The following is a 12,771-nucleotide window of genomic DNA, read 5'->3' as shown; positions in this document are numbered from 1 at the left end:
AGGGGCGGAGGGGTAGGGGAGCGGTGGGGCAGAGGGGGGGAAGGGGGAGGGGGGCAGGTGGAGGGGGGCAGGGGGAGGGGCAGGGGTGGTAGGGTAGGGGAGGGGGGCATGGGAGGATCCGTGAGGTGAGAATCCATGAGGCCAGGGTCCGTGAGGTGAGGCTCTGTGAGGTGAGGCTCTGTGATGTTGAGGGTCTGTGAGGTGAGATCCGTGAAGTGAGGTGAGTGTCCATGAGGTGAGGGTCCGTGAGGTCAGGGTCCGTGAGGTCAGGGTCCGTGAGGTCAGGGTCCGTGAGGTGAGGCTCTGTGAGGTGAGGCTCTGTGATGTTGAGGGTCTGTGAGGTAAGAATCCGTGAGGTGAGATCCGTGAAGTGAGGGTCCGTGAGGTGAATGTCAATGAGGTGAGGGTCCGTGAGGTGAGTATCCGTGAGGTGAGGATTGGTGAGGGTCCGTGAGGTGAGGTAAGGGTCCGAGGGTTGAGGTGAGTGTCCATGAGGTGAGTGTCTATGAGGTGAGTGTCCATCTCCCGCCCACCTGCACCGCGAGATGGCAGCCACCCACGCGTCCCGATCTCCCTCGTCCAGGGCGCGCAGGTGCAGTGCGCCCTGCCCGTCGGGCCCGAACCGGACCACCAGCTCCATCTGCCTCGGGGTGAGCGGTGAGGCAAGGGAAGAGGGCGAGGTGGTGGTGGGTGGTGAGCTTGAGAGAGAAGCGCGAGTCAGGGGTTACCTGCAGCTTGTGGCCTGGCGATGGCCCAATGGTGACTCTATGGCAATGGAATCACCGTTGAGCAAATAATCGATCTTGATTTGAAGCGTTCGTGGCTGCAGGAATCGATACTCTTTAGTTCTTTCGGTAAAGTCACGTAGGTATAAGATAAAATACATCACGACGTTTCGTCATCAGGTAGGAAAGCATGGTCTGCCTCAGCAGCAGACCATGCTTTCCCACCTGATGACGGACGCTTGTGTTGCGCCCGAAACGTCGTGATTTATTTTATTTTACGCCTACCTGACTTTACCGAAAGAACCAACGAGCATACAAATAATCGATTACTTAAATTGAAGCGACAACAGCTACGAACAATACAATATAATCGTCGAATGATATGGTGGTGGTGATGCTGCTGCATTGCTAGTAGTTCACAAGCACGTACAATAAAAAAAAAACCTCAACACGTGCCTCAATTGACGCTGTGTCTTCTTCAAAAAAAAAGGGTAAAAGATAACGGGGCCACGTTTTGGGACCATGCTCCTGGTTCATTGCACACGAATCGAGGCGCCAGACGGATACAGCGAATACGACTTGTAGACGCCACTACAAACCACGGGGACTGGATAATACAATCACGGAATCACTGTGGGATGATGGAGAGGGGAGAGGTTAATGATCGCAAATCGTGTGCGCCGGTAGTGTTTTATACAGGATGCGGAGAGGTGGCGTCGTGGTTAGCGCACTGCACTGCGGACACAGAGTTCGATTCACGCTCGCGGCCAACACTAGTGGCTATTATCTGCACCCTTCTTGGGCCTCTCCCCCCTTAGGTCAACTCAGCCTCAAGCGAGTCCTGTACCTGAGGTGAGTGTCTGGTCACCCACGTCCCTCCTCGTGCGCGCTCACCCGTGCCACGGCCTTCATGAAAGGTGCTCGCCAAGAGCAACTTGCCCCAAACAGTCTGTTAAGGCTACACGGGGGATCTTTGTCTGTACGGAGACAGCCGGGATCTGTGCGCACGCACGCACGCACGTGGGGGGGTGCTGCTGCTGCTTTGTATCGATCGGGGCTGTAACCACGGACGCGTCTCGGAATTTGAGGAATGCCCGAGCACCGAGCAGCGGAGATATCAACAACAACAACACAAAATACATTCCCCAGAAATAACTTGACAAAAGCCATTGACTTGGGCTAAATCAATTGACGGCTGCCGTCATTTAGTTTCGCTTGCAATAGATGTGCTTGTGTTGTTGATGGGGTTTGGTTTTTTCTCTCTCTTTCTCTCCATAGAGCGAATAACTGTGGTGCTGTCTGAATTTCACACTTGAATGTGATCCGGTGGCATGTGACAACTGAAGTAGTAGCCCCAGCCTGGCTTCAGCGAGACGATGTATACTGGACGTGGTGTGCCGCACGAGGACAGACAACATATCTATTTTTTCTACCCGTCTAAAATTAAGCCCTGAGCCTGGTGGCCAAATCATCCGGAATTCGCCCGATCTGGCCAGATCTCTCAAGCTAAGCAGGTGGTCAAATCATCCGAAATGTCCCCGATCTGGCCAGATCTCTCAAGCTAAGCAGGATGGGGGTGAGCCTGGATCTATCATGCTTTGGATGGACGACCGCCATGCAATCTAGAAGCCATGCTGCTGGAGCAACGTTGTCAGCCAAGTGGCCAGAGTGCAGCAAATATACATCGTTGTGCTGTACTACTATGCTTCCCACGTCTATGCGCCCGCCTTCACCAAGCCCGCACTTGACCAGCAGTGGTGAAGTATGGTTGTTGAAGAACCCATGACCGGCACGGCGTGGGGCGGCGGGGAGCGGGAGAAGGCCCCCTCGTCCAAGCAATGGGGCATTTCTTTTTTTTTGGCGAAATGGCAGCTTGCCCGTGAGAGCTGCCGCGGGTTTCTCCGTGGCCTCCGTGGCCCCCCGCACCTCCATCGATCTCGCGCGGGACTCGGGTAACGCAGTCTCGGAGGGTCCTAAATAAATAAATAACCCGTGACATGTGTCTTCATACAGCCCCCCCCCCTCCCACAGCAGCCCCCCACCCCATATTCGCAGTCTATAGCAGGCGGGGGGGGGGCACGCGTCACAATCCTGCGGCATTACACGGCGTGCGAATGGGTTGTGTGGTGGGTCTAGGTGAGTGTAGGTGTGCGCGCGTGTGTGGTGTATGTGTGGGGTGTGTGTGTGTGTGGTGTGGCGGGAGCGGTGGTGTGGCGGTTAGCGCGCTCCACTACTAAACCGGCAGCCCAAGTTCGATTCCCGCTCATGGCCAACACCAGTGGCGAATATTTGAACCGGTCCTGGGGCTCTCCTAGGTCGACTCGGCTTCAAATGAGTACCTGGTGCGGTGTGTAAACATCGCCACTGGAGAGACAAAAGCGGTCTGGCGTGGTGCTGGCCACCCACGCCCTCGTGTGCCGTGCCGGCCTTCATAGGTGCTCGTTAACGGCACTTGCCACAACTGTCTGTTAGACTATACGGGGTTTATTTGTCTTTGTGTGTGTGGGTGTGACAGTCCCATCGGTGAGCTCCTAATGGCAGGCGAGGCTACGTTGGCTGGGTCATGTAACCCTCAAACCCACCCACAGCTTCCATTTGGCCGCTAATCGGACACGGCACTGGTCTAGGAAGCGATGTGCGCTGATGCGGTAGAGAAATACGTGGAGCCGAGTGGACTTGCCGATAACTGGCACCAGCGGTGTCAAGATCGGCCTCTGTGGAGGCGGCTCGTGAAGGACGCTACTCGGTAGCTTTGGAAGCAGTGAGAGAACTATGGAGCGACGGGCGGATAAAAGCCAGCAAGTCGGCACTGTGGGGGGGGGGGGCACACAGGTGATGCATCTGCCAGTCATCTCAGTCAGTTCAACCCACGCTGTTCCCTGACCTGTCTGCGAGCCTTCGACACGACGCGTGGCCTCAAATGTGCACAGGCACCGTGTTGGGCTTCGTGTGGAAGGAAACCAGCGTAGCCGAAGAAATCCACCGCAGCTCCGCACAGACAGACTCAAGAATCCATTGCTGTGCCAGCTCAAGCCTACGACGCGTCGTATTTACGGTCTTCCATTCAAAAATAATAAACCTGCAAGCCAAACCCTTCTCGGTTTTTGATATATCCCCAGCCACGGCGATTCGATTAACTTTAGAGAAACGTAGCGGCCGCTAACGGTCGATAATTATTAGATCCGCGCGCGCGTCGCGAGCCTTAATAATCGACGCCGATCGATTACGAATAGACGCATCCGTGACATCTCCGCTAGCGGCGAACACGTGTTCACCGGGGAAAGCCCCCTCTTCTTATTACGCCCTGCTACCCACACACACACACGCGCTCTGATCTTTAAACGTCACAGCCACCCGAGTCAAAAAAGGCGGGGGGCGTTCGTGTGGGAGGTGGAGTGTGGAGGAGAGAGAGGGAGCGGGGGTGATGGGAGAGGGGGGGGGTTACATACGAGGTTAGTCTGGTAGTAGGGGTTGGTGGTTAGGCAGGCAGGCAGTCATCAATCCCGACTATTAATTATCCACCATGGGTGACTTGAGAATATTGGGGGGGAGGGGTGGTGGTGGTGGATATGGAGTGGGCGGGGGGAGGGGTGCGTAGCGGAGCTGTTGGGAATAAATAGCATCGCGTCAATTCTGCTTGAACGATTAGCGCGGCGCGCACAGAGGGAACAGACGAACATCTCCGACGTTTCGTGTCCCCCCGGGCGAGCAGTGGGCGAGTCCCTACGGCCCCGCGGGCTTGTAGCCGGCCTCGCAAGTTTCGTTCCGTGCGCCCTGCGGGCCCACACGGAGCGCAATGGCACTTCCACCGCTTCGAAACGACCCGCAGACGATCATGAATCCCGTCGCTGGAAACGTTCATGGAATATGTTGGACCTGGAACCCCCCCCCTCTCTCTCTCTGCTAATTGTAAATCGCTCAGTCTCGTCTGTGGTGGCGCTGAGTTCGACACCCGCTCGCGGTCACCAACGTCAGTGACGATTATCTGAACCGGTTCTGGGCCTCCCCTAGGTCGACTCAGGCTCCAATGAGTACCCTAGTGCGGTGTGTAAACACTTCGCCACTCGGGACACAAAGGCGGCCGGGCGTGGTGCTGGCCACCCAACCCCACCGTGCGTCGCGTGCCGGCCTTTTCCGGTGCTGCTCGATAACAGCACTTGTCCCAAAAGTCTGATAAGGCTGTACGGGGGATCTTTGTCTTTTCTGTGTTTACCAAAACGTAAGGGGCCCCACGTCCCATTGCTACTGGATGAACGTGAGAGTTGGAAAGAGGAGGGGGGGGGTGTGTGGGGGCATGTGGCAAGCCACGCTCAGCGGCACGAAGCACGCTGCTAAATTAAGAAGTACCGTGGGCGATAGCGCTGGGGGAAGACCACGGGCAAGATGGCGCAAAAAAACAAACCCCACACACACGAACAAGGAGGAAACGAGGTCGCATGTGGGTGGCAGGCAACCCAATCTGTGGCGTTCCCTCCGCGTGCAGACATCCCCCAAGCCCTCTCTCCCTCCCTCTCTCGGCGTGCAACAATTCTCCCACCACTCGCCATTGCATTGCACGTGGTCGCGATCTCGATTGGAGTCGTTTCGCTCCGCTCTCCGCCGTCGTGGCTCCGTCTCGTTCGAATTGGCTCGCGTGTTTTGACTCGCGCGCACCGCCAGTTTAACACGGAGGGCTCTTTTTTTGTTTGTTTTTGCGACCAATTTGACCCATTATAATGAGAAGATGTCGACACTGTATTTCTAAATCAACTGGAGCCTTCCGTGAATTTTATCTTAAAATAATTTAAAAATAAATCACGTGACTTGTGTCTGGCCACCCCCACTATAAACCCTCCCCACCCCCTCTCTCCGCCCCCTGTTAAAACAGACGCTGCGCCATGCAGCTCATAGCTTCATTCTCCCTCTCGTCTCTCCCCTCTCATCACCATCATCCTCTCCCTGCACCACCGCCGCTCATCCTCCTCCTCCTCCAGGCTCCCTTGCTGCTCATCTCGAGCTGTGCTCTTCTCTCCTCTTTGTCCGTCTCGGGAACGTCCGTCCCGGCATTCCTCCTTCCCCTCTTCCCTTCCTGTCTCTGTTTCCATTCACTCTACTCCTCTTTCTCGTGGTGCGTCAGGGGTAACATATTTACTATGTAAAACATTTTCTTTAATTTTACCATGCAAGAAGGCCCACGCAGAGCGACATAGCTCCTTTTCAGAAGCGACCTGGTCACAGATTAGAGCTCAACGAAGTGGCGGCTTATGACGTGGACGTTTTCCACGGCGAAATACTCCAAAAGCGTGCTTCTAAATGTAGAGGCGACAACCGGAGGAGGAGCCAGATTAAAATCCAGGCTACCACGGGGGAGAACATTCAAACTCCTAATAAGCAGCAGGTGTCAGCGTTGGGATCGAACCCACGACCTCCTGCATACCAGGCGAGGGAGTTCACATCATCGCCACCACGGCGCCCCCAAAAAGGTCTTAGAGTAGAAGGTCTTATCGTCAGCAAAACAGCCGTGAGACTAAACTACAGGAGATCATTATACAAGTCAACAAAGACTGCTGCAAAATGAGCAAAACAAACGTTCTCACAACAGATTTCCAAACAACAACAACAATAACTGGAGGGACACAGCTGTGGGGGGGGGGGGGGGGCAGAACACAAAAGGACATGCATATCTCGGCTAATTATTGAATTACAATTAAGCAGCGATATCCACGGCAGGTGGCGCGCGTTTAGCAATCATCAGGCGCGTGAAGCGAATAACGGCTTAATTCGTATTTGAACCGAGTCCGAGTACGCTCTCCTGGCGTACGTGGACTAACGACGAGTTTCTTTACGTCCTTTGGTTAGCCAGGAGAGAGAGAAAGACTTCATGATCTTCATTTAGACTGGAGGAATCCGATGAGCTGTGAAGTTTGATGCAGCTACGTAAAATGACGACGACAAAGCCCATCGCAGTGCGGATGTGACTATGCTGTGCTGATGAGTCCTACTGGACATGGAACCGATCCACCGTCGTCTATTCAATGCATCACTCAGCCGGAGTCACATTTGCTCCGATGCATGTTGATGTTGATCTAAGACAAGAAGGACCAGAATGCATTTGTTAAGGAAATGCTCGTCGTAATTTTTTTGGCATAATGTGCAAATGGCTGGGTTTTTTTTAACACGTTTCTATTGTTTGATCAATCCACTGCTGGATGAAGGCCTCCCCAAGCGCACGCAGCCACTTCTCACGATGCTGCGGTATGATAATTTATCTCGCACCTACACACGAATAATATTATTATTATTTTCCAAGACGTCACGGGTGGGTTTTGGTTTTGTTGTAAACAGCCGCTGTGGTTTAGTTAACCAATAAAATTCTTTGTGGCTGCGGAAATTCCTAGAAAACCGCACCCAGTGGCGAGCACGCTGACCACAGCAGAGGTGATGATGCTGATGGTGGTGATGTTGCTGATGGTGGTGGTAGTGGTGATCGTGGTGATGTCGATGATGATGGTGATGCTGCTGCTGATGGCGGTGATGTTGATGATGGTGATGATGCTGCTGATGGTGGTGGTAGTGGTGATGGTGGTGGTGGTAGTGGTGAGCGTGGTGATGTCGATGATGATGGTGGTGATGCTGCTGATGGTGGTGATGTTGCTGATGGTGGTGGTGGTGGTAGTGGTGATCGTGGTGATGTCGATGATGATGGTGGTGATGCTGCTGCTGCTGATGGCGGTGATGTTGATGATGGTGATGATGCTGCTGATGGTGGTGGTAGTGGTGATGCCAATAATGGTCTTGATGCTGAAGATGGTAATAGTGATGATGCCGATGGTCACTGATTCTGATTAGGATGATGTTGGTAGTGTGGTGGTCGTGTTAGCGACGCCGATGTTGGTATCGTTGTTTGTGATTGTGATAGAGACGGTGGTGGTAGTGGTGGTGTAAATTATAATGATAATGGTTGGTGTGATTATGGTAATAGTGGTGATGGTTATGGCGACATCAAGTCAATACGATTCAAACGTTACAATTACGTGGTTAATAATGATCATAATGCCGTTGATGACAAAGATTGTTGATAATATTCATGATTATGGGAATGGCGTTACAGGTGGAGCTACTGATGCTGATGAAGATTGTTTATCATAATGATGCTGATGATGATGATGATAATTATGGTGCTGTAGGTGATACTGAATCTGCTGCAGATGATAACAATGCTGCTGATTACCCTGCTGCTGCTGATGCTGATGCAGACTTCTCGTCGCTCTATCGGCACGCTCGTTTGTACTCTTCCCTCGTTACCTCGACATCAAACGGTGATGACATCTCGTGATAACCACCTCCATTTTAAGCCATACTTCACCCTTGTAGTCCCCGCACGCGGCGTGGGATCCGCCACACACACCCACCACCACGATTAGTGCTGTACGCTGAACTTCTTTCGCACCATACGCAACCAACCGTGCTAATCGGAGCTGTAGTATTACACAGCATGCCCATCATCAGTTATCAAGCAGCGGGAGCGATGATCAATCCAATAATGCATCGATGACGGACTCCCTCCCTTCGCCTTCGCCGACTCTCACGGTCCTGCCATGTGATTATAATCACCGAGCACCTGCATACAAGCTGATTCCATCGCTCCATCTCCACGCCAGGCTACGTCCTCTCTGGCTGCCACTCAGTTGCAGACCCATAACCATTTTATATATTTATTTAATTTTGGGCTTCTCCCCCCCCACCCCCCTCGGATGCGTGGCGAGGCTCTGTGCGAGGTTTCTTCGGCTTCCTCCGAGATGAAGAACAAATAAAATAATTGGCCAAAACATCTAAAATAAATAAATGCATTGATTCCACACTCTCGAGACTCGGTGAGGCATTTTCTGGTTGAAAGTAAAATTTAAAACACTGCTGGCATCGCGAACATTTCCCGATGCAGACCGTGAGCTCAGTATGAGGTTGCAATGCTTTGCATATACTACAGATGGGCCGCAAGGTGACCAGGAGATGGCGCTACAGCGAGCGGGATTCGTGAATCCGTCTGTGCGGATCATTGAGTACTCTTTTCTCGTATGCGTGTTGGGGCTTTCTCCGGATTCGTACCGAGCAGGATGCAAACGACTTCTTCATATGCAGCGTTATGCTGTGTCTGCTGATGATGATGATAATGCTGTTGTTGCTGATGATGCTGTTGTTGCTGCTTCTGCTAATGATGCTGATCAAGCTGCTACCGATAATGCCACCACTGGCTGGTGATTATTTTGCTTCAGCTGATAATGCTGTTTCTGTTGTTGCTGCAGTTGATCTTACTGCTGCTACGGATGATAATAACGGTGCTGTTGACAATGCTGCTCTGATTATGTTTTTGCTGCTGATGGTGGTGAACAATGATGATGATGATGGTACTGCTGATAACAATGACGCTGTTGACGCAACTGCTGCCGATTATGATGATGAAGAATATACGTAATTATAATAGTCGTGGGTCTTGCTGCTGCCACTGAGGATGATGAGGATGTCGCTGCTTCTGCTGTTGCGTCTGATGATAGCGACGCTATTGCTGATACTACTGCTGCTGCTGTTGCCGCTGATGATAATGAACACAGTTCGGATCAATCACCACCGTTCTGCTGCTACTCGCACGACTTCTGCTGCTGATGATGATTACGACGATATTACGCACACATCAACAAACTCTCTCTCTCTCACACACGCACACAATTAATCTAAAACACGCACACACACACACACGCTCGACGTTCCAAGGCTCGCACCTGACCGTCTTCCTCCTCCTGCTCCTCCTCGTGGCCCGAGCGGTGAGGCCGCTCGCACGCGGAGTCCTCCAGGAGGAAGACGGAGTGAGGCCGCGCGCTACCCTCGCTCTCGAAGCAGAAGAGCAGATTCTGGTGGAGCGCGCACCACGCCGCTCGCCACGGCCGTGGGCCCTGCTGCTGCGGGCACGTCCCGTCGGGTGCTCCCAAGGGCCCGTCTGGCCCACCCGGCCCACCGGGCCCGCCGGCCGAGACCCCGGGCAGTCCGGGCAGCGCGGGCAGCACCGGTCCGACGCCGGCGGCGAGGCGGACGCGGAGGTAGCCGCGGCGCGAGCCTTCGACGCGCGCCACCCGTGCCACGTGCATGATGTGCTCGTCATTGTAATGCAATAGCTTCTGCATGCCCGCCGATGATGATGATGATGCTGAGGATGTTAGATGATGATGATGATGCTGGTGGTGATGAATTTATAGCTGCTGCTTATGGTGATGGAGCATGTGTATAAAAAAACAATGATCGTGGCGATGGTGGTGGTGCTGCTGCAGATTTAGATGATGTTGACTTAGGTGATGCTGCTGCTGATTGTGATGCCGGTGTTGCTTATGGTAAAAGTGTGTGTGGATAATAACGATGATATCGCTTGTAGTGTTGCTGCAGCTGTCAGTGCTGATGTTGATTATGACGCTGCTGCTGATGATGGTGAAGATGATAGAGCCGTTGAAAAACAATATCGAAGATGATGGTGACGGTGGTGCTGATGAATGTAAATAGTACGTGTAATGATAAACACTGCGCGTGATACACGGGGAATGTCGCAGCTTGAACGCGTGGTCGTCTCCTCTCGTGGAATCGATGAGACCGATGTTTTTCGGGCGTTCGTTAGGAGCGCGTCGCTTTCATTGGAGCTGATCGACGACGCTGGAGAGACGGCAGAGTGAGAGAGAGAGAGATATCAAGAGAGAGCGAGAGAGAGAAAGCAAGAGAGCGAGCATTGGAAAGAGAGAGAGAGAGACGCACGCAGATGGATATATACCGCACAGGGAAGACGGAGAGAAACTGAGACAAGAGGCTGAGCCCAGTACAGACACGGGGGGCGGGGGGGCGGGGGGGGGGCACTGAGACACAGACACACGGATAGACAAGGAGACGGACGGAGAGAGATTGAGAGACACGGAGAGCTCTCTTCTCGCCAGGTGCGGTGCGAGACGCGATCCGTGAACCCACCTTTACGCCCCCCCACTCCCCCCGCCGCCGCACCCCCACCAATCCCTGGCGCCCCCCACTATCAATGCTTAGCGATGTGCGTCAAATCCAGCGTCTCCGCCTCCGCCGCCATGCGCACAGCAGCTCTGTGCGCTGCTGCGGTGCTCATAGTCAGCTCGGAGCGCTGCTGATGATGATGATGATGCTGATGCTTGCTGCTGCTGCTGATGATGATGATTGCTGCTTGCTGATGCTGCTTGCTGATGCTGCTTGCTGATGCTGCTTGCTGATGCTGCTGCTTGCTGCTGATGATGCTGCTTGCTGATGATGCTGATGATGCTTGCTGATGCTGCTGCTGATGATGCTGCTGCTGCTGCTGATGATGATGATGATGATTGCTGCTGCTGCCGCTGCTGCTGCTTGCTGATGCTGCTGATGATGATGATTGCTGCTGATGCTGCTTGCTGATGATGCTGCTGATGATGCTGATGCTGCTGCTGCTTTAATCGAGAGGAATCGGCGAGGATTCGTTGCGCACCGGCGCCAGCTGCACGAGAGCTCCTTGCGTATCGATGTGTTCAGCTAAAGGAGGGGGGGGGGGGTGCAGGAGAGAGAGGGAGAGCGACAGGGAGGGAGGGAGAATGTGCGGGCGTGTAGGGGGTGGGGGAGGAGGGAGCGGTAGTGTAGCGGTGAGCGCGCTGCGCTACGAACCTGGGCAGGGAGGGGATGGGAAACCGATCTTCGGAAAATCCCTTCTCTCCTTCGTTCATTCGTTCCCTCGAGCCTCGTCGCTCACTCGTGCACGTTCCTAAATCATTCACAAGATTCCTCACGCCCACCCCTCCCTCACCAACAGCACCAATCCCTCACTCCCCACCTCTCGCCCCACAGCTCACCACCTCCCTCGCTCCATCACTCACCAGCTTCGCCTCTCACCACCTCCCTCACCACCTCCTTCGCTTCATCACTCACCAGCTTCGCCTCTCGCCCCACAGCTCACCACCTCCCTCGCTCCATCACTCACCAGCTTCGCCTCTCACCACCTCCCTCACCACCTCCTTCGCCCCCCCCCCCCCATCGCTCACCTCCTCCCTCACCACCACCTGTTACTGGTAGGAACCACCTGGTTCCACCAGCCCACAGGGGATTATTGTGTCCGTTCGTCCGTCGTGCATCCAAAAATGGGAGGGGTCGGGGTGGGTGGAGAGGGGAAGGTGGGGAGGGGCAGGGTGGGGGGGTCGGAGGGGTGGGGCTGGGTGGGGAGGAGCTGGATGGGGAGAGTGGGGCTGGGTGGGGGGTGGGAGGGGTGGGGCTGGGTGGAGAGGGGCTGGTCACCCCGTGGTGCCCTTATAAAACTCAAGGTTTAACCTACTCACGCCGGCTTGTGCCAGCCCTCACAGTCGACCATGTTTGCGGAATACACCACGCCGCCGTTGACCCTGGCCATTGACCGAGCAACCCAAGGTTCCTACCAGCTCCTTCGGCAGGAATGTGTTATTCCGTCGCGCCAAACCTCCGTCACCCCGAACCCACACCACATCACCGCCATCCCTCTACACCTCTTCTCACCACCTCCCTCACCCCGGTCGCTCACCACCTCCCCTCACCTGCAACTCCGCACTTCCAAAGAGCACGGTTGGCTACGTACGGCGCGAAAGAAGTTCAACATACAGAAATACCCCCATCGCTCACCACCTCCCTCACCTCGTCCCTCACCAAACCACCAAATATAATTCACACAGCGATTACAACTTTGCGTGTGCGTGGTTATTCATCAATGCCAGTCAAGAGGTCCTTAACTTCATCACAAGATATCATCATCATCACCAATAGTTAATTTCGGTTGAGCCACGTGACCCTGTTATGCCAATGACAGGAATTTTGACATGAAGCTACCACGTGACCTAACCTAAAAACGCAACAACTCCGGATCAGTTCTCATCATCACCATCACTAGATATAATAGATATACGATATCATAATTATTGGTCGTCACTCAAAATCATCAACACCAACATCATCATCACCGTCGTGGTCGTCATTTCACAGGGGTATATCTCTGCCTGTTCTCGCGTGAGGCGACTGGGCC

The 12,771-nt window shown here is 54.0% G+C and overlaps 1 protein-coding gene across 2 annotated transcripts in view; it reads right to left on the bottom strand.

Moving 5' to 3' along the window:
- LOC144930996 (ras-specific guanine nucleotide-releasing factor 2-like) overlaps positions 1 to 10,378 on the bottom strand; it is a 35,133-nt gene extending 24,755 nt beyond the window's left edge. For both annotated transcript variants that reach the window (XM_078854845.1, XM_078854846.1), the window contains exons 1-2: positions 9,482 to 10,378; positions 534 to 640 (exon numbers count right to left, since the gene is read on the bottom strand). In XM_078854845.1, coding sequence (XP_078710971.1) covers positions 534 to 640; positions 9,482 to 9,880 — 506 coding nt within the window. In that variant the 5' untranslated portion in view covers positions 9,881 to 10,378. The remainder of the gene's footprint in view (positions 1 to 533; positions 641 to 9,481) is intronic.
- Between the last annotated feature and the right edge of the window lie 2,393 nt (positions 10,379 to 12,771).

This window comes from Lampetra fluviatilis, chromosome 3 (genome assembly GCF_964198595.1).
Source record: "Lampetra fluviatilis chromosome 3, kcLamFluv1.1, whole genome shotgun sequence".
Lineage (NCBI taxonomy): Eukaryota > Metazoa > Chordata > Hyperoartia > Petromyzontiformes > Petromyzontidae > Lampetra > Lampetra fluviatilis.
The sequence above is the reverse complement of the archived record's forward strand: the minus strand, read 5'-3'. Positions and strand labels throughout refer to the sequence as shown.